This window comes from Mycteria americana, chromosome 15, assembly GCF_035582795.1.
Source record: "Mycteria americana isolate JAX WOST 10 ecotype Jacksonville Zoo and Gardens chromosome 15, USCA_MyAme_1.0, whole genome shotgun sequence".
Taxonomy (NCBI): domain Eukaryota; kingdom Metazoa; phylum Chordata; class Aves; order Ciconiiformes; family Ciconiidae; genus Mycteria; species Mycteria americana.
In genome coordinates this window covers 9,543,206-9,566,034 of record NC_134379.1, presented here as the reverse complement: position 1 = coordinate 9,566,034, position 22,829 = coordinate 9,543,206, and the positions used below count along the sequence as shown (strand labels likewise).

General features: G+C 39.3%; 1 protein-coding gene across 1 annotated transcript in view; it reads right to left on the bottom strand.

The window, feature by feature from the left end:
* Positions 1-10,056, bottom strand: part of LOC142417293 (protein spinster homolog 3-like) — a 29,047-nt gene extending 18,991 nt beyond the window's left edge. The window contains exons 1-7 of the mRNA XM_075517817.1: positions 9,849-10,056; positions 6,064-6,129; positions 5,462-5,598; positions 4,776-4,927; positions 3,763-3,829; positions 2,629-2,819; positions 593-745 (exon numbers count right to left, since the gene is read on the bottom strand). Of these exons, the coding sequence (XP_075373932.1) occupies positions 593-745; positions 2,629-2,819; positions 3,763-3,829; positions 4,776-4,927; positions 5,462-5,598; positions 6,064-6,129; positions 9,849-10,056 (974 nt within the window). The remainder of the gene's footprint in view (positions 1-592; positions 746-2,628; positions 2,820-3,762; positions 3,830-4,775; positions 4,928-5,461; positions 5,599-6,063; positions 6,130-9,848) is intronic.
* Between the last annotated feature and the right edge of the window lie 12,773 nt (positions 10,057-22,829).

Here is a 22,829-nt window from a genome sequence, read left to right as displayed (position 1 = left end):
ATTCCCCTTGCCAACATTTGATACTTATTCATTAATCTTTATTGGTCTGGACAGCCTCTGTAAGCGGAGCTCTGCTGGCAGTTACTCACAAGAACAAATTATCCTGTTTTGATGTAATGATATGATACTAGATCAAATTCATCAAGCTTGCTTTATGCTGGGAGTCACAATGACCTGGCCGACACAGCAGGAGTTTTAAAACCTGACTAACAAGAAGATAGTAGGAAAGTTACTAAAACATAGGATCTAAACATACTTAAATGGGTATTTAAGTAGTTTGGGGTGCACAGTCGATTGTCAACTGAAGCCTCCTGGCTAAAGCTGCTCCTTTTTTCCCACAAGTGTTCCTGTTACTGCTTCTTTCCACTTTACTTAAATAGGGCTGGCAGCATCTTTCCAGTTAACCAAGTGATTATAAACAAACAAATAGGAGTGTCTTAGCATACCTGGAAGCAATTTAGTCTAACATTCACACTCAATTGCCTTCACAAGAAGTGCTCACAGTCACATCCTATCTTCTGCCTTTGGAAACAAACTGATTTAGCACTGTGCAGTGTTTCCAAGTGCATTTCCACAGTTGTGTGCACCTCACCTGTTAGATGAATTGCATGATTCTTGGAAGCATGGTGATACAATGCCCTGGACAACCTGAGCCCTGTAAAGAAACAGCGGTACCCACGTTCCCAGGGCTCCAGTAACAAAGGCCATGGCAGTCAGACCCAACGAGGACCAGACAAAACTCAAACTGCAAGTCGAAAGAAAGAAATGAGAAATATTAGAAAGAATGGGGTGTGAGGAAAAAGGGAAAGCCTACCTGCAATACCCAGGATTTCAAGCAATAACAAAACAATTCTTTCAGCCATCTTAGAATCAAAATGTGCTCCCTTGAAGATCTGAACTTTGATGAAGCCTTATCTATGAACTTCAACAGTAAAGTACTAATTAGAGCGAAGAGTATGACCTACTGATTTCATGTTAAATCCCAATCCTGGTCTCTTGCAGATTTCATCGCCAACTTTTCCTAAAACAATTGCTGTGAAATTTTTGATAGCAGAACTACAACAACAGAGAGTGGGCAAGAATTTAATGGCTTAGTAGCTAAATGAAAATGTTCTATGTGCAAGTCTAAATGCCTCGGGATGGTTTTAAGTTGTTTGGGTAACCAGTATAAATGAGAGTAACATCTGGGTCTTCCAAACTGTTAAGATGCAGCAGCTGAAGCCCTCTGTAACTCTACCTGAGTAAGTAAAAATAAGACTCTCAGTGAGTTTTCAGACAAAAGGAGAAGCATTTTTAAAAACTGTCCAAATCTTGTCTCCTTCCCGCCCTTTTCTAGGAGAAAATTAACTTTCTACTGGTCTCTTTCTAGTCAATAGTTTAGGAGAAAGTCCCCTTTGAGGTCAATAGGGAGGTATGAAATCTTAAGACTAAATAAAAGTGCTGCAAATGACCAGGTGACCACCAGACTAGAGGATTTGTTAAGATATGAACCTAATTCTTCATCTTCTAAAGAAAAAGGGCTCTTGGACTTGATTAAAAGTAGAACCACCTGTTTTTTTGGCAGTATGTCCTTAGGCTCTGGAAATCAATTGCTAAAGAAAACTAAAATCTATTTTTACAACCTTGCTGTAAGGAACGTCTTTGACGATAGTCTAGTTGTTGAAATGTCAGGAAGGTTCATTTTTTATTCACCTCAGACTGTACTGCCTACAAATTGTGCTCCAACAAACTGCATCTCTAATGTACTTGCTGTTCTGGATGCAAACAGGATGCAAATCTAATTGTCAGTTAGAATTCGCTGGATCCTCCAGAAGAAGAACCCTCCAAAGCCAGACGGGGTCCCCGGAAAAGAAGCCTTTGCACTGAAAGCACGTGACCGGCACCCGCGGAAGCAGCCTGCCGCGCGGAGCGGGACTGGCGCAGGCGCACAGCGGCACCTGCTGTTCTCAAAGGGGAGCCAGCTCTGCCCGCCTGCCCCGGCCAGGGCGCGCTGCGGCTGCCGGCGGTGGGAAACCTGCTGCCGGCCGTATTTTACTTCGCCCTGCAGGTCAGCTGGCGGTGACTTTAATTTTCGTGTGGTTAAAAGGAAGAGGTCATCTGCCAGCCACAGGTTAGTTACAGTGTGTAGTGACAAGTACTTTATGAACCATATTGGGGTCCTGCAGGCTCTGACCTCTTCCATCAGAGGCACGGCAGGCTCACAAATACCATATAAAGACTGCCTGAGACATGCTGATCCAACCTTCCTCGGGCACTAAGAATTACAGGCAAAGTTGCACCTGCAAAATGTGCACTTTTACCGATCTAGCTTACCCTACGTGTTAAAGCAAGAGGGATGGGGAAACTTAGTAGAAAGTAGAGTTGGATTTAAATAGGAGCACACTGCCATCATAACTTTGCCTCCTTCCCCCTCCTCAAAATGGGAGGATAGCAGAAGCAAAGAAATTTTTAATCTCTTATGGAGCATTCCTGTAAAAGAGTGGAAGAAAGATTTTTATTAATGGTGTGTCAATCATCTTGTATACAGCATGCGATACAAAGGAGCTGAGCGGGACTTGATGGCCATATTTCTAATAATGCAATGGCCATTCTTCAATGGAGGGAACCTTTGTTGCTAACATCACTTACTTCTTGGCAAGTGAGGCGACGTCTTGACACCAAGTAGTCTTGGCAGTTCTCTGTACACCTGGTTTCTCAGCTGCTACTCGTAGTGTGCCGGAGATGCTCAGTGCTCTGTGTGCTGCTGTCCTTCTCTGGGTCCTCTGAGGGACCAGTAGAATCAGAAGAACCAGTGCTAGACCTCCCATGCAAGGAGTTATCTGTAGACAGAAGGCTGGTTAGATCAAGTATACCTTTTTTCTTATAGTGAAAACTCCACAGCAATTCAAATTGAGCATTAGAATTAGATATCGGAGAATCGCAGATATGTTCAGAAATACATGTGACTTGCTGTTGTAAGTCATATTTGTAAAGAAGAAGAGTGACTTTGGTGATTTATGGTGACTTTGGAGGAAAGATAATAGATCCTCCCTCCCCATCATACAGATACATGATCACTCCCTCTGATTTTGGAGAAAAACGTGAAGAAAGAAAACTGTACCGTAGTACTCTGGTCACAAATGCAAGAATCACTGATGCAGTCATCAGTGTTATCTGAATAACATCAGACTGTTATTCCAGTAAACATTCTTCCTCACTTATCCTGTACTTGCTAGTTAATTTTATAGATAAATTAGGGGGATCTGACAAAGTACTTCCAAAGCACTAGGTGTTCAGTATGGAGGGACATCGTGATGACATGACCAGAAAAGAAGAGTTTTTTTTCCTTGAAACCCTCAAATAATAGAAGTTGTTCCCAACAGCATTTCAGAAAACAATCTCTCTGTACTTTCCTGAAGAATTCTACTGGTGCTGCCAGTATAACGATCATTTTACCTTCAGTTTCCTCTGTTTGAGGAGATCTTGGGGCACTGACAACCATTCCAAGTGTGTCCTCAGGTGAGAGGAATGTCAGCACCTGCCCTGGCTGCTGTACAATTTCACCTACGCCTGCTTTCATTCTGCAAGAGCTAGGCATAAATCTTCCACTTGTCCTGCAGGAAGAGTTCTCTTAAACACCAAGTTCATGACCAGTCAGACAGTAGAAAATCCTTCCACTGCTCAGCTCTTTTAACACAACGAGTATAAGTAATCCAAACCCCAGTGATGATTCTGATTTTACAGTGAATGGCTCAGCCCCATGAGTGAAAGTGAGTAACTCACCCTGAATGCCCAGTGCCAGTCACCTGTGACATCCGCCATGCCAGCTGCTAGGACATAACCAAGACCACTGTAAGCAACAGAAAGGAATAATTAGTAAGCACCAATGAATTCTTGCTGGCTGAAATGACATGTCTTGCCAGCTAAGGAGAGCATAGAGAAGTATTCTGTCATAGTTTTCAAAACAAATAAACAGAAACAACTCTCATGGTCTATGCTAGTCTACTTGCCAGCCCGTATTAAAAAGAGATTCTAACCTCCTCAGAGCAGACTTGAGATGGTGGCAGTAATGTCCCAGATTCCCCTTGGAATACATATTCTGTAGAATGACACTGCAAACCCGGATCAGACAGCCCATAAAGCAGTTTATTATTTAATCTTTTCTGTGCTAGCCACATGAACTAAGCCCTGAAGGAATTCCTTTAGTTTTAATCTGCCTTCTGGGTTCAGCCTTGGCTGCCTGCTCTAATAAAGACTATGCCTCCAAACCACTTGAAAAGCCCTTCTCCACAGGAAGACTCTCCTCTTCTTACTCTCCTCTCCTCTCCTCTTCTTACTCTCCTCTTCTTCAGACACAATGTCAATTTAACTAAAAGAGGAGAGGGAAGTGCTAAGTCTTCCCTGGGAGACATTTAATGGAGGGTTCTTGAAAAATTTGTCAAGTAAATAAATATCTGAAAGCTTTTGTCTTCCAAAAGCCAGAAATAAATTACCTACCCCCATGCACATATTTATTTTAGAATTGATTCAATATTTTATTCAAAGCCTACTGGTTTTCAGAGTTTAGATTCTCCCTAAATATGTTGGGGGAAAAAAGCAAATTTTTCTTCAAGGTAGATACAGAAATAAGCCTAACCAGCTCTATTTAAACATGCTAAGCAAGTGACAAATCATTTGCAAGAGCCAATGCAGATATACATCAATATATGTCTAATCAAGGCTCAGAGTATATTGAATTGCAGGCATGGTCGGACAGAATTTCAAAAGGCGGAACAGTTACTAGCAAGAAAACCAACCTTCCCACTGGGATGAAGATATAGAAGATAGATAACACTGTGGTCCTTTTTCCTTCCTCAAACAGGTCTGCAATGATGGTAGGTGCTATTGTGGAATAACTGGCCGTGCCAATGCCAACTAGTCCTCGTGAAAGAAAGAATATCCAGTAATACTGCAGGCAAAAGACATATTATAGTCCAAAAAAGCCCATGCAAGAAAGAAAGCTTACTATTAAAGAGGTGCATTTTACTGGATCAAATGCAGCAGAGGAAATAAGAATTCAGCTGCCTTTTGCATATGTCTGTATTCCCTCCACTCACACCTGCTTCCCTTGCATCCCACTGATGTGCTTTCTACTTTCTGCACAGTAGTGACTTCTCAGAGTGACTCCCAGAGGGAATTACGGGATAGGGTCGATAGACCACAAGCTTGCCCAGCAAGCTGCTACACTGTAAGGTCATAATCAACAAACATGCGGGACAAAAATAAGATCCCATCAACTGCAACAGTAATGTGCGGGTTCTCCATTGCCTAGGCTGGACTCCACCATCCTATAAATCATTCCTGCACAAAGTCCATTTAGTCCAGGCTTGGGGAGTGAGTGCTCATTGATAGCTTTTCCAAATGTGATCAGAGAAGGACTCTATCAACTCCTGCAAGATGTATGCAGATTATTTTCATAGTACCCTCTAAAAAAGCAACATACCAATTCGCTGATGAATGAACTGCCTAATGTTACACCAGACCAGAAGAAAATACCAGCTCCAAGGATGACTTTCCTATTGTACCGGTCACCAAGGTATCCAAAGATGGGGGCAGCCAGCATGTAACACAAGATGAAGACTGGAAATCCAAGAAGAAACAAAGACAATATTGGTAAAATTATTTTTATCGTTCGTACTCCTCACCCCTCAGACAAACTCAGGTTATTTTTTAGGGCAGAGGTTAAAGGCAGGCTGAGTTTGTAGAACTAGTAAGTAGACTGATATTTAGAAAAAGATAAATGCAGATTAAAAAAAAAACTGTACAAAAATAAAACGTGTGAATTGCTCAAGTTCTGTATTTCTTGAGAAATTCCTTCATCTTTTGTGATTCACATACTGTGGGATTTTTGAAGGACTCAGCTCCAGTCTGCCCTGAACCAAAGACTTTCAGTTTTGCATTATAGTCAGCCTGCCCACAAGTGGAAGTGAGCAATACCAGACACGAGTAGGAACTAGAATAAATAAGTAACTAGACTGTGTTTTAGGAACAGACCACATAGATGCAAGGCAAAGTAAACTATCTGAACTTAAGAGGTTTTATTACCTGTTTGCAGTAGACCTGTATCCCCATCGCTAAGCTTGAAGTATCTCTGTATATCTAACAGGATCCCTGCAACAGAGTCAAACACTGAGTGACAGCAAAGTACCCGGCTCATTCCTTGTAATTCTCTTCATTTGCCAACTCAAAGATTTATTTCAAGAACAGGGCTTGCAAGAACTGCAGCACATTTAGCTTGCTAGTTTGCATGTAAACCATTACTCTACCACAAGCAGAGATACACAGAGGATTAAAAATTCTTATCACTATAGATAAAATTCATGATCTTCCACTAGATAGGTCTTATGAGAGTCAGTTTACCCGCTATTTCAATCACAACTGTTCTGTTTCTTTTGCACCGTTAGTACCTAAGCACATAAACAGTTTACAGTTCAGTTTAATGGACACAACGTGGAAAAAAACAGTGGCAAAGTTTTGCAGCCAGGAGATTGCTATCTTCATACAGCTAATTTTAAAATTTTCTTAATGACCTTAAAACGTTAAGATGAGTTCAAATTCCTTCTGTTAAGAATAACAGAATTTTCAAATTAGTGCATGTTAGATTTTTCAGGATGCAAATGGCGACAGTCTTCATTAGCCAATGGTGGCTAAATCAGCCCATAGCCAGGGATGTACTACTGTAATTCAGATCATGGTTCTGATCGTGTAATTCTGTTCATATTTCCATGGCAATTTTGCAGAAATCAGATGAGATACAGATAACTGTGGATTTACAAATTAACATTTTTAGTGGTGACAATGATAGACAAACTTCACCAAAAGTGATCATTTCTATTTGTGATAAACGGCTGACAGAAATTCCATCTCGATTTCTAACCATTCAATAGCTGTGGAAAAAAGTTAGAAGAGTTGTCAAAAAGTGTGGAAGAAAGTCACACAAGCAACAAACTGAGGGAGGATCCGTGGATCTGGCACCTCGTGGACGCATGAATGCTTTTGAGACAAAAGGGTCATTTTCATCTCTCCATCATGCCAAGACTGCAAATCTACCATCTCACCTATCTTGCATTTCTGCCTTATATTCCTGAAAAAAAATTAAAAATAGCAGAAGATACTGCTTTGAATAAGCATACCTTTACTCTGATATTGAAAGATATCAATTAAAAAAGAAATTTCTTCTCATGCAGCTTTAGTTTTGCCAAAACAGTCAAAATCAAAACATTATCAAGAGGATGAAGCCACCACGTAAGAAAACAAGTTCTGTGTAAATTGTCTGCTATGTTCACGGAAGCTGATCTGCAGCAGAATGGAGCTCAGGGTGAGGTTAGCAAGAGGTACCTATTCTGCTCCTACAGTGTATTTTACATGTTATGCCGTATATGATGCTGCTGCAGCCGCTTAAAAACATTCTTGAGCCAGCTAGTTTAAAGCTAAATGCATGCTCTCCCACAGTCCCCATGGCTGCAACTTGATCAGCCTCCTGATGTGACTTGAAGTTTACTGATGTGACTTGAAGTCAGTGTAGATCAAGGTCTAGCCTAACAGCAGCACCAGAGGTTTTACAGCTGTTTCTCAATGACTCTTGAACATATTCTGCATTTAGGGTTTTCTTAATGGTCTCAGAAGTTTCAGTCAGTGACTTCATTCAAACATTTTGCATCAGTAAACAGGACAATCAATTGTATCTATTCTTTCTGGTAGCTGATTATCAACACACAGAAATACTGTATTACAGGAACTTCAGTTTTGGACTAATAGAGTACTTGGAACAAATCACAGCTAACACAAGACTTGAACTGAACCACAACTTCATCTCAAACTAACTTTCTCACTGAGCACCATTAAAATGTTTTCCCCTCCACATAACTGAAATAATTGGCCTGACCAGTTATTGGCAAATTACAAAGCATTGATCTGAACAGCTTGGAACAGGGTAACAGATCAGAGGGGAAAAAGTTTGCATGATCACCATTTTTAACAAACTGAAGACTCAATTCCAGCAGACAATTAAGTGGAAGAGCTTGTTTTGTGTGTGAAGATTGATGCAAACTCTGTCAAAGCCTGTGACCAAAACTGCCCGGAAACCACAACTTCATAACTGCCACTAGCTTACTTTTAAAGAAATACTCATGCCTCTCCATCTTCACTTTCATGCTAACTTATATTTAACAATATGTTCATACATATGGACAGCCAAACTCAAAAGTACTGACGCAAGAATTCTGCAATGCAGCTGAATTCTAGCAGATGAACAGTGTATTGCTGTGGTATAAACTGCAATTTACAGATTTCCCCCATGGCCCAAGAGGTCATAGAGTTAACTAAAAAGTGTTTTAGTCATATATTACAATTAAAGTAGATGTTTGATATTTCAAAGGCCTGGACACTATCCCCACCTCTGCTCTTGAATTTTTACACGTCCCTGAAGGTACCTCACTCACAAGAAATTGAGCATGTTAACAAGTAGGCAAGCTTGACTTCACAGGCCTTCTTGAAAATTTTAAGCTCTTAGCATGTACAGGAGCCAAAGAACAGTTCAAAGCCTGGAATGAGCCAAATGACTGCTTGCACTTAAAACTTCCAAGTGCATATCCTCCTAGCATGCCAGTTCTTGCTCAAAGATATTTTCATCCTCTCCTGTCCCCTGCCCTTCTCCAGGGAAAGTTACCTGACAACAGAACTCATACATTGAAGTTTTTCACTAACAGTCTTGCAGTATCATTCAGCATGCACTGCTACTTGTTTCCTTCCCTCTTGTATGTGTGGTTAAGAAGTATTCAAACGAAAAAAACTTAAACTCCTAAACCCACTGGCCTCTCAATTTTTAAAGATACTGACCAAATATCTTAAATTTCTGAATGGTCTAAGTAGTAAAAATAATTAGTTTGTGGACTGTCATTAGATATTAATTCCAAATTTAACAATCCATCCTTTGGGTTATTTCAAGGTTTTAGAACATTTATGATTTCCTGGCCACTCAGAAGCTCACAACAAGTCTTTCCTCCTAATTTATAAATCAGATCCCTGGAACCATGGTAGATGCTTAGGAGTGATGCTAAACAGACAAATTTACACAGACCACAGTTTACATGGGAGGAAAAAACATAGATTTCCCACCAGTTTACTAGAAGCAATGCTTTGCTATTCACGGCTAGGTAAAAAAAAAAAAATCACATTTTGGAAGAAGGATATTATTTATTAGAAAACAAGTTGTAAATTTGGTAGGTGATGCTTAAGGAAGTGGGTCTTTGTTCTGTGTTCTCTTTACACAATCATGTTACACTCTTCGTTGCAGAAATCACACAATTTCTAGCAGATCATGAGGAAGTTAAGCCTCCCCTAAACAAACTTGCACAAAGATAACATAATTTTTGTACTTTTAATGGGGGGAATGGCATCACTGTACTTCAGATAAAGGAATGTTATATCTAATCTGCTAGATCCAAAGAAGGCCTGGTAAGCTACTGTATACAATAAAGGGAAGCTTCTTAGTCAAATCTCGGTAGAATCCAGACACAAAAATAGACTAGTTGCTCTGTATGCTAAAGTCTGTTTATAAGATACTTAGATTTAAAAATATGAATCTTAAGCATTTAACAGATGTGATTTTTATAAGCATCAATAACTAATACATCATTTATTGGCCTTTCAAGATTTATAATTGCAAGTTTCATTTTGAGTATGACCAACAGGCTAAAGCAGATAAATGAGAAAGATTAAAAAGACATAAAGCATATCCTTACTTTAGAAAACATTTGTAACTACAGAGTAAGTAGAGCTGTTGAGAACTTAAATTTCTTTTTCCTTAGAGGGCGAAAATAGGCTCTCACCTGGTACAATGAACCAATCCATGAAATTTATTAAATTCCCATAGCACAGCACAGCAACTGTCAGGTAATCTCTCTTTGCTGGACTATTCCTTGACACAGACACAAATGGACCTTGTCTCACATGTGCTGCAGTAGCTCCATAATTCTGCTCCTTAGGAGGCGGCTGGGACTGCAAGCCTATGTTTTCATGTGCACTGGGGTTTTGCATATTTCCCAGTGCAGAAAGTCACCATAGATTATGAAGTGTTTCCTTAGTGCACCAAGCTACAAGTCTATTTTGTGTACAGGCTATGAGGAACTTCAATCACTACAGTCATTTCCGGCAAGGAAGCCAGCCACTAAAAACTGAAATTAAATGTTCCTTGCAGTAGGAAGAACTTTGCAAAGAAAGAAGTTGCAGTCCTCTGTTTTTGCAAAAGCAAAAGTGCTAAAGTGCTATACCTTGAAGTCAAGGAAAAGTAAATAGAAACAAAAGCAAAATAAGCCATTGTGCATCCAAGAAATAAAAGCGCACAACTTTGCAATGATGCACAGAAATTGCATATGCAAAATTAATAATAATCTTTGCTAAGGTCTCAGTGAGTTGCCAGAGCTAAAAATAGCCTTTCTAGAGAAGAGAGGGAAAGAAAAAAAAGAGACGCTTGTTTTCTAGATCAGGTACCTATCTTTGACTTGAGCCCTCCTTTACCACAGACTTCTTGTGCAACTCTGGACAAGTAATTTGGTTCCTCTGCACCTCAGATCTTTATTCCTGCCACACACACAACCCTCTCTGGCCTTTAAAATAGGGCTGCCTAGCCTTGTCCCTGCCACCTGACCAGTCACTTCTCCCTGTTACCGCCCGTCTGCTTTGCACTGGCCAGACCTACCCCCAGAACAAAATCCTTTCCAATAAGGTCCTGAGTTTTTAGGTCAAATCAGCAATTTAAGCAGAAGACTCATACTCCAGACTACTTGCTGGTTTGGGGGGGTTTTTTAGAGGGGAATACCAAACAAAAAGAAAAGAAAAAAAAAAAAAAAGAAAAAAAACAACCCAGAATGCTACAGTAAGCAGAGAAAGGGAGATGGAAACAAAACCACTCTTCTTCACCCCTGCTGGAACTGTGCACATTCCACAGTTCTGAGTTGTGCAACGGGATTTCTTCCCCTTTCTCCCCCAGAAAGGGGTCTGAAAGGGGAAGAAAGGAGGACACAGGAGGGCATTCCTGTTCTTTCAGGGTGCGTAGATACCTTTCTTCCCTGTCTTTCTTCTGGCCACTCAGATTTGCAAAAGTATTCTTACTTAATTCTTCCAGCATCAGTTTTCCTATTATATTAATTATTTTTTAGACACATAACTAGTCACATGTCTTTTGAGCCATTTTGTGGATTACCAACTTCAGAAGGTAATTTATTTTTTGCATCCTGTTAAGGAAGTTTAAAGTGAAAATTAACAGTAAACTGTAAGAGTTTGAGAGTGAGGCAGCTAATTGGAATGAGTACCAATTAGAGTTTATGACTCATGCATGAGGACAAGAGTCTATGGGGTTTTTTTAAGAACTGTGTTTCACACTTCATATTAAACTGAAAAACAAAATAGCACCTAGTATTCTTGGCCATTTTGTAAAATGCAGACTCCTTTACTTTCGTGTGCTCAACACTGTAGGATTTCATTCTATCTTCATTTCATGAAGTTCTAGTTCTTCATGAACCAGAAGGCATGTTTGATTTAATCATAGGTAAGTCTATATTAATTTTATTTCAAGAGGGGTCTTTTTTTTGGTAATGTCTTAGCTCTCCGCTTTCTAAGGGAGGATTTAGATATAGATTACAGGCATCTCCCCACTCCTGCTCAAGGGAGCTCCACATAAGTCAGCTTGTGTCTGAAAACATCTCAGAGTGTGTCAACTTACCATCAGGAAGCAATTTTTGCTCTCTATTCAATATTATCATTACTACCTTTTTCTCTACTATAGACTATTGAACCTTCACTGAGCAAATGTCACATTAGCTATGCATCCCACTGCTTTATTAAACCAATGAAGTCAAGAGTTGACTATACTTGGGAGCAATAAAGAATCAGCACAATTTTGTAGAGATTAAAAACTTTACCTACATCCACAACCGTGGATTTAAAAAAAAATGCAAAAAAACCCCACCCCATTAAAATTACTTTGAAGAATTACAGTTGGCTTTAAAGGTGGGCAAGGTGAACGTCAGCTCTGCTTTACTTCAGCCCAAAAGCAAGTGTGAGGAGGAAGCGGCGGCAGAGGCTGCTCCCCTGCCGCTCCCGGCAGCCGCCGCAGCGCCGCGGCGCGCCGCTGGGTGGCGCTCAAACACCGGCACCGGGCAGAGCACACAACTGCTGGCTGAGCAGTGTAACACCAAACACTCCCTCCTGCAAACTATTTATTCACTTTAAAACCAAATAAAATAAAAAAGAAAACCCAACAGCAACAGGCAGAAGTAGAGCTTAGACAGGCTATTGGAGACTCAAACTGATGAATCTTAGCTGCTTGCAGCAGAGAGGTTCATTAGCAATAGAAGTGAAACAGTCCCAAGTTGTGCTATTTTTTTTCATCTTTGTTCTCTTCAAAAGCAAGGCAGCAGTGGATCTGGGCTCTCTGTCCTTTAGTACGAATATTTTCCATATTTGATGCCCAGCCACATCTCAAACCTTGTAAGGAAGGCCCCACAGGGCAGCTCGTCAGGATTTAACTCTCACTCTGGATAGCTTAAATGTCTCTTGGTCCAAATGTCCTTTGAGTTTCTGGGGCACATCCTATATTGCTCTCAAATCCTGACATCTACTGCTAGACTCGATGTTTATAGACAGTTAAAAGCAGATTTTTAACTAATATTGTTATGGCAAGAACTCAGTTCTGCTTTCCTAAAATGGAATTTCCAAATTCCACATTTTCCGAAGATAGAGTCAGTTTAAACAGAAAATGTTCCTCACAAACACCAAACCACCAGCTCTAAACTCTTCTTAAACTCTTATTGCCCTTTTGCCCTTCATCAAAGCTTCCAGACATCACTTCCACTTTATGCTTTTTGATGCTATACTATCTGGCCATTTTTCTATCTGCAGCACCAAACCTGTGAGCCAGGTTGTCATGTGGGACCTCAATGCCAAATGTACCACAGCTCTGCCACTGTTACCGGTACCCGACATCACCCTCCCTTTGCACTGTCCCCCCTCTCTCCCTTACCTCCAGGTCACAAGCCATACCCTTCCATCCACTCCCATTTTCATTGCTGGGCACAAGTCTGCAGTCAGTTCTAAAAGGCCTGCTGTGATTGAGCCTTACTCTGTCAGCTTTTATAGACATCATTCCTTGATAGCTATCCTGCCTTTAACTGCCTACTTGTCCTTTCCTCCGATTACACTTTTCATGTTCATGCAGACAACACCATGCCAAAAAATTCCTGCAAAACTTTGTCACGATCCACTTTTGCTGTGTGGGCTACAGAATGCCACTCTACAATACAAGTCCACTTTTGTTAGGCAAGATTACAGCTCATTTCTTTATAGCCAAATATTTCTTTTTTTCCTTATTTGTTCCTTTCTGTCAGTCAGGATATGGACTGACTGACTTGGAACGAAGTGCAGTGTTTGTCTACATAGCTTACACTAGGAGTGCCAGGTGCCAATGCAATATAAAAAGTAGCTTTTTATCCCTATCATACTCCCTTCACCAGCTCTGTTCTCTTGATGGCTTGTTTAAGCATGGGATTTCATAGCTGTGTCATGCAAGAAGTCACCAGCAGTTAAATCCTTCTATGGTAGCAGCAAGTCAGAACCTGTTTATTCCAGGCATTTGGCATGAGTCCGCACACACAGCAACGTGTTTTCTTACACCATTCTGAATCTGGCTATGGTACCAAAAGTTGTTTTGACGGCTGAACCTGACAAATGCAACTGAGACTCCCCAGATGAACAGGCACATTTGGTGATAGCTAGAACTGGCTGGCTGATACTCAGCAGGCCAAGCCATGGGATTTTTATGCACTTAGGAAGCTGGTTTGTTTCAACTAGACCATGCAAGTAAGTTCTCCGTGGCTATTACTCAGCTCAAGTGTCCTGTCTGTCTAGGCACCCACTCAGTATCTGGGCAGCAGTCCTGTTGGGTCTTCACTCTGTGCTATGTGCTCCACCTGAGAGACTGAGGAACTACCCTCTCTTGGCCACAACCCTACCCTGTGCTGCCATTCTTATTAGCAAGAAACAAGCCAGTGATGTGGCTAGGAGGCAGCTAATGAAGAGATGCCTTGTGCGCTCAAAGGCAGGGCTACGTTAACCCACTAAGACTCGTGGAAGCAGCATGCGTAACAGCCGCTGGTATATTCCTGTCAGTTTAACTAAACCCAGGTGAGATGCTGCCAGCAAACGTGCCATGCCTGCAATCCAGACAGGACTGTTTACAGACAACTGATGTGAGAGCCTCCAGTTTTCCCTGAAAGGATGCCCAAGTATTTACTACAAAATGCCTTTTAATGTATTTATTTATCCAAATAGCCTTTAATGGCAGCTGCTGCCGCATCGATGAACAGCTTTGGAGGTTTTGCCAGAGCTTTCCCAGAAAGCTACATCAGAAGGGGCATTAATAGTGAACCAAGATGTCAGAAAGATATAAATTGAAAAATATTTTATTATCCTGATTAACTCAAAACCATTTCTATACATGAAACAAAAAGAAGCTTATTAACCCACTGAATAGCAAACAGCAACAAAGTCTATGAAAGAACTGAACACAGAAATAATGTTAATTGGTGACTAGATCTACCAATACTGATTTTAGAAAGAAATAAATAAGCTGCTTTTGGTATCTTACTTCTCTCATGCATTGCCCAGACAGAGAACATAAAGTAGCCAAAAGAAAATACATGCTTATTTGTATTTGCAAGCATATATGGGAATGGTCTGCATTTTGAGATGTACATATTTTAAACCTATTGTGATGGAAGCAAATTCATAAATCATGAGATTCTGGAAATAACTGAAATATGGATTTCTGCAAGACAGTAATTTTAGTGTCTGACAAGATCAGAAAAATGAAATTCAACATAATTCTGGTAGGCAGGCAGCTTAATAAATGCATGCCTGGACCTACCTGAAATATTCCACTCCAAGGATATTCAAAGACAACGGTAATGACTACAAAAGAGCTGCAGAGTGACAGAGACTTAGGTAAGAGGCTGTGGTTTTTTTAAGGTTTGTCACTGTGGTCTCTATTTGAACCAAGGCTGCACAATAAATCACTTTTGGTTTTGAATCCAGTCTGCAATGATAAAATGTAAAGACAAACTTGGACCTAGACATTAATATCTGGGTTGCATGGACATTAATATCTGGACAGACGGCAGTTTGACCTACAGTTTAAACCAGTGACCAACCTGACACAAGAGCAAGCTGCTCAATGTAATCATGCGTAAAATTCAGCATGATTTTCAGTTTCAGATATATTATAGAATCAATAGTGTATCCTGTTCTTGTAAAAGACCATATTGCAAAACTCCAGGGATGACTCATCTACTAACGTGTATATTTTTCCTGCATTTCAGTCCTCCGGGCTGATGCACATTTGCCAAATTGTTATTCCCTTGGAATATACAGCCTGTACTAGCTGGAAGGGAGGGAACCTGAGTGCTCTTCTTCGATGGAAGTTTGAGAAATTCTGCACCTGTAGTTTGTTGAATCTGCTGTATCTCAGTGTATTGCTTGTGGCCACATTTAGTCATGATTAACATTCAGGTAGCAACTGTTAATGAGTTAAAAAACTGTTATGAAATACTTAGTACTTTAGAATAAAATTTAGTAGCTGCATAATCAAGACTAGATTGCCAACAGTTTTTCTTCAGACCTTTGCAGGCAGAACTAACAGTATAAGCCATTACTCAAATTCGTGTGTCTTTTGCCTTTGCATGGATCTTGTGGAACAAATATGTAGCGAGGGACAGAACCATCCAGACTAATAATCTCTATGAGTCCAGTACACTTCATGAGCAGTCTTCTGTTACCAAAAAACTTCAAGAAAACCAGCTGGACCACCTGTTTCACTATACACTTAATTGGAAAATATCTGCTTGGAAGATTCTCATTCTGTGAGTTTCAATAAATGCTACATTTTTAGTTACCGCATCCTTTTTACCTCCTCTGCCTGAATTTCCTTTTAAAATGCTTTCTTTCACATTGCTGGGTAATAGCACAAAATGAGTGTGCATCCAGCGTGAGCATACTTTAGCCTTGTGATAGCAGCAAATAAAATTTACAGACTCTATGCTGTAAATCCACTTTTTTCATTATTATTGACAAATAAGCTATATATAACTTTAAACTTCCTGGAATGCAGATCATGCTTTTGGTTTGGCAGGGAGGCTAGTTCAGACTCTTCTCCTACACCTTTTTAATTAGGACTCAAACTGCAACTTTATGAAAAATTTCTTAGGGTGCTTACCTAAATAACTCATTTCACAGGTAACAATCTCCTCGGTTGTATCCATATAATTCTGCCTCAAAAGGTATAGCAGAAGAAATTACAGTTCCAGCCCATAATCACAAAGCAGTAAAAGATGAACACACTCCAATTCTATTAACTGCCCTTCTTGTCTGGAAAAAAAATTTTAAAAGAAGGAAAAGAAAGAAAAGAAAAAACCTTCTTTGCAACTGAGAACATTTTGCATTAACATCAGACAAAGGAGGAAGCTGCACATCACTGGAACAGAGCTTCCTCTTCTAGCTGAGATTTATTCAAGCACAGAACAGCTCGTGGAGGTCAAGAGAAGCGAGGCATTATAGTTACTATGCACCAAAGATACCATTTTGCTAACCAATTTAACTGCTTTTGTCTTTACCATTTTTTTAGCTCAAGCTCACTTTTACTGGTGTACCTGATAACTGGATTTCTTGCATTTTAGGATTCTGGATGCTTCTGCCACGATTATAGCAGAAAAGGGCTGTGAAATCTGCATGGATCTGGGAAGAAAACTATGGAATTAAATGTCTGTTTAACCTATGTTTTGACCTTTCTACCACAGTGAAACATTCATCCCCAGAAGAACCATTAGTTGACCACTGCAGTCTTCACTTCTATACACCAGTGCCCTCTTAATTAAGAAGACAGCATAACAGATAAGGAGCCATTTATCACAAGTAATGACAAACAGACAAGCACTGACAGAACAAAAATGGGGGCCTTTCCCTACGAGGCCTTTTTCTTCCTAGCCTCGCAACCTCCAGACTGAAAGAGAAGACTATTCTGCAGGTGAACACAGTATTTTAATCACTACAGAGACTGTTAAGGTTAGGGTTAACTAAAAACTTGAATAAACATAGATTTAAATTAAGAATAATCTAATTTAGTATTGAGAATGTCTTTACTTCCCAGAAGAGCAGCCTGCACAAACAAAATTTACTGTCACTCTCAATGCTTCCAATATGGCAAAGTGCAAGCTGTATTCACCCTTTTGGTAAGGGTAAGTACATGAACTCCCTATAGCCATGCATGGGAGCACTGGGAAACACATTCTGCCAGCAACAAGAGAAAACTTTTGTCATTTCGAAGCTCTTCGTTTTACTAACCCCAGGATGCTGATGTTTATGACAGTTATTGTGCAAATATTTGGAAGTACTTAAAGTTATGAAGCAATTTAAATAGGAAATTGAGATTAAAATATATCTGTACTATGCCTGATAGGTACCCACCTTAGGCAGAGGGTAGCTTCCAATCCAACAACAAGAGAACAAATGCAGAAAGTGGCCACAGTCACTCTTTTCCTGGGCATCTTCTGTTTGATTTTCATCAGCTAGTGATAAAGAAGTCTGTAAAAAAACTTGGCCAGTGAAACATCTGCTTTTAATAAAAACTAAACCAAAAAAATCCATGAACATGGAGCAAAAAAATGTAAAGTGTGGGAAGGATAGTCTATCAGTTATATCGGTAATCTGTGAGACAAAGAGTTGGGAAGAATTCCGTGCTCTGCTACCAGTTTCCTTTGCTAAAGCAAAGGGACTTCAAGTCCCTAGCTCTAAAGCAAATGGTACCATTGATCCTTAAAAGGGAGAAAGAAAACAATAAACATTAAAACTTTGAAACACTCACGCAGTTCTACTTACCATCTGATTTTTGTTAATTAACGCACAAGATGTTTTCAGGCTTCAGCACTTGGTTCTTCAGGCTCTGTTTTGCATACAATAGTCTTTACAAAATTTGCAACCACAGTAATAAAACCATTATATGAATAATTTATATTTATTAATTACTTAGCAATACTAAACTAAAAAGGAGACATATTCATATCTTACACTTCCATTCTATTTATTCATTCCAAACATAATCTCCTTCCATCCACTCTTTATACTACCAGTAATTTTATCTGGTCTGAAGACAACCTCAAAAGGTCTTCCATATAAAATTAAAAGGTATATGAACAAAACCCGGCCTTTCTTTCTTGCCTGGAATCATACTGGCATTTGCACGCTTTACACATTTTCGATACAGCATAATAATACAGAATCTCAGGCTGCTAATAAAAGAATTTTATTCTCATGGCTTTAGTAGCTACTTTTGCTTAAGACAAGTTCAGCACCAGTGAAAGAACTATTATCGCTGTGTTCTTATGAGCCAGCAACCAGCAAAGTCTGTACTTCGAAGCAGCTTTTCAGATGCTTTTCATTAATAGTTGATATTTAGTTTTTAATCATGCTCCCTTCTTATGTAACACTGTTGTCTTGAGCTAAAAATAACGTCAGAAAGTAATACTCACATGATGCTATGACTGTTATCAATAAGAGCATTAATATCAACTTCAGCTGGTATATTTACTTGAAAAAAAGTGTTAGGAGAATTTATAATTGTAAATCCCTAAATTAAATGAAGCTAAGAAGAAGCTTTGTTTCAAAGTCTAGAACAGTTGCAGGAGTTTAACTAGCTTCATCAAAGTAATGGAAGAACTGCAGTCACTCCATTTTCTAAACGGTAAAAAAAAAGATTTTCTTTACCTCACAACAAGGCTTATGTCAATAGAATGTTTTCTAAATTAGTTCATTAAGATGCTTCCTTAAGAAAGAATTCAAAAGTGCAGAATAAGGACGGTGTGAATCAGCAAAGTGATTAATCTGTTCAAAAAAGCCAAATATAACTCAAGCCACCCGTGTTTTCACTGCCTCCATTCCCTCTCGCCCCTTTTCTCCTCTTCTGAGAAGTTCATAGTGTAGTCCTAACAGAAAAACAAACCAGTCATACACAGCAAGAAATTAAGATCAGAAAAATCCAGCACTGTAGCAAGATCTCAGCAAGAAGTTACCAGACTCCACAGGTCAGAGGCATTCATCCCTTTCATCCACTCACCTGTTTCCAGCAACAGGCCTGCTTGGTATTTCCTTGTCTGCTTCAAAGCCCAGTTTTTCCTTGGGCTTCTGTAGAAATTCAATTCAATGCTAGAGTACCTGTGTATATTATAAGAATTATGGTAGTATAATTTTCTAGTAGAGGCAAATACTGTATTACATGATAACACTACAGCCCACAGATGTCTGTAGTTACACTGTCTTAACCTATTTTTCTTCCCATATGGGACTAATCCTCATATATTGTATAACTGTGTTCACATTAAGGGATTTGCCACTTGAACCATACCAGTATAGGTCGTGTTGTTTACGCTCATGTACAGCCCTTGTGCAAGTTACAGTTATATCCATTGCTCCATTAATCTCTATGGCAATTTGCTACAAAATACCTACCCGTCATGCATACATATTTTCTTCCTTTTTCTACACTGTACTAATTTTGTACTAGCAAAGGCGCTAGAACGCATCACGTACAAATATGAGTGTATCTCAAAGAACTGCAAGTTTACTGTTCCAGACGATTCCAGGAAAAAATTAACTTTGTTGCAGAGTACTTTATATACCTCCTGACCAACAATTATCAGCCACAATTTGAGGTAAGTGGTATCAACTATGATACATTTTGCAAAATGTGAGCAAAAGCAAAGAATTTACCAGTTTAAAAGGCAAAACAATTTTTAAAGTGTCATTCTTTATTTTAAACCAAGTATGTCTGTCCATTTAAAAACAGCCCTATTTAAAATAAAATGTGAAATAAGGGCAGCCCACAGTACAGTGAAGTCTAGAATCACTAAGTGCAAAATATACAAGCAGTCCAAGCTTGCTGCAAAAATTTCAGAGAAAGTCAAAACACCAAACTGGTGGGTGTTACTGAGTAAATGGCTAGAAATAGCATGTTGAGTGCTGAACCAGCTTTTTACAACACTAGCTTCATCTGCAGGTGCAGAAAGAAAGTTAATTCTTCCTTTCAGTTTATTCAACAAGTTCATTTTGATTACTGGTTCATTCAGAGATGAGAACTAGACTGGGATTTGAAAAAGGAAGCCAGCTTGTTTTTCCCTTTTGCAGACTATGAGCAAAATCAAGATGCAGGATGAGTAGCTCTAACTTGTGGGAGGATAAGATCTGGTAGTATTAATATCTTGGAAGTAGGGGAAGCTAAAAACAAATTTTCATCTCTCATTAATAATTCCTTTGTGCATTTTAACTGAATCCCATCTAAATGTAACTTAACAGAAATAATCAGTTAAAAGCTCACAGCATCTAGTAAAAAAAAGATCTCAAATAGTACTTAATGACTTAAAAAAACAAAATCAAAAGTTCGAATAGATATATGTTGACATATCTTAAATCAATGACTACTCCTGTCCTTCTGACTGACAAAAAGTAACGTCCTGCCGAGCACAAGGAATCTGCTTTTATTTAAGAAAATAATTAAGAATTATAAATGTAAAATAAGATTAAAATAAATTATGTAAATTAAGATTTCCTGCATGCCATTTTAAATCATGAAGCAATTATTTAAATCTCTGGTTTAAGCCAACAATAGAAAAAGTAATATATACTTTTATCAATCCTGAAAACAGTATTTTAACTTCTGGCATCAAATTTATATACAAATAACCATTCTCAAATATATGTCCTTGTTTTCTTCAAGTAAGAATCCTGATGTTTATTTTCTTCCAGTAACATGCCAGCTTTTCAGAAAAGGCAAATCAATTACTACCTGCCTCATATTTCACACCCTTGTATTTGTTCCAGGGATTGAAAACTGACACAGCGGTGGATCTCATGACTGCTTTCCATCAGGTATATTAAACTGATTGTCAATTAGGTCAGGCTTTGCAGGTAGCAAAGCAAAAATTTCTTACATTCAGTTCTTTAGAAATATGAGCTAGAAAATTGCAATTTTCATTTTAGTTTAACCCTTCCCATAACTATTTTGGCATTCAAGCCAGTCTTTCATCATTACTTTAATTTCGGCTGCTTTCATTTGCTGTCTTATTTTGAAGTCAACTATTTCTCACTAATAATGAGGGAAGAAATCCAATGTATTCTGAAGAAATTATGTCCATGTTGTGTAAAGTGAACACCTCTCAGGTGGGCATTTTACCCTGATCCTAACATTAATGACTAGGCAAAGTCTCGGTTTCCCAGCTGAGAATGCTATCTGTTTAAGTAATAGTTTAAGCTTATACAAATAAAGTTTAGAGCAAGGTCATTCTGGTTTACCCAGGTCTTAAACAGCGCCTTCCTGCCAAAAGTCTGAGTCAACACCACCATAAGAATCCATAAGGATTTCCTGCAGTTCCAGACACTGTTCTACCATGACTATTCCTGTTGATTCATACCAGAAATCATATACAAAAGCCACGTCAAAACACTTTGGTTAGGTGCCACCCTTCAGTGAACAATTTAGTCTACATCTACATACCTTCAGCCTGGCTCAAGCAAGCATTCTCCACGCTTCATGCCACAACCAAAACCTTTATCTATGGTCAGTGACCTAGGTGGAATACTGCTAGATTTATTAAGGAATGACAGACAGACACATGGTGATGTTTGAACATGAAAGCCACTGTGGTTTCATGTATCAGGGAATGGAAGTCAGGACCATCTCCTATTTCTGGCTCCAGTACAGGCTTGCTCTGGCATCTTGGGCAAGACATTTTAGCACCATGGACTGCCACACATGTCCATCCTAACTATTTGGACTCTTACAGAAGAATGGAGATTCTTACCTCTACAGGAGATCATCAAGGATTAGTGTTAACCCAGCGGGACTCTGATCTTAGTTGGAGAATCTAAATATTGCTACAATACAAGTAAATATAAACATTTTCATCATACTCTGCATGGAGGTATGTTCTGAAGAGATGTGTTGTAGCAGCTGCAGCAATTCCTGTACCAGGTTTCTCTCCGTTTGCCGTGCTACTGATTCACTGGTCCATTTTTTCCGGGAAACCCCCCTTCTTCACACACATCCCCACTTCCCAGTGAAACATGAGCCCAACAACATTTGAGTAACAGTTAAACTTTTGAACTTGTTATGTAGGACTAGCCTTGAACTTACGCAAAATACTTCTGGCCAGACTGATGTGTTCAGCCCCGGTTTAGTCCCCTACTTTATTTATAGGTCATACCGAATTGGAAACAAAACAGCTTTTAGTCCTTGTTACACTCTTATTCAAGCCAGCAGGGAGCTATGAATTGAAGACAAAATACTGTGAATTGCTGTCTCCTTTTTCCCAAATTCTCTCGTAACAAGGAATTTTCAGAGCTTTTGCCTTCATGATACATATCCATGGTAGCAGCCAAATATTACCTCTGCATACAATATATGAAGAAGTAATTTGGATTTTACTACTCACAAGCAAACTCAGTCAAGGCTCATTCAAAGAGAGACTCCTTAGAGCAAACTACTTACCTATCAGCAAATGCACAGCAAAAAAAAGTGTAAGAGGGTAGACTGGTACACCACAGCTCAGCAAACATACTTTTTCCTGGTGACAATTTGGATCCAGAATATAAGCCTTGAAAATACTTAGCATTTATTGTTAAGAAAAAAACTTGTTTGCTAGATACAAACTGCAAGAAACTCAAGCCTGCAGGTATTATAATGGACATATAAATGGTTCCTGTTTGCCTAACAG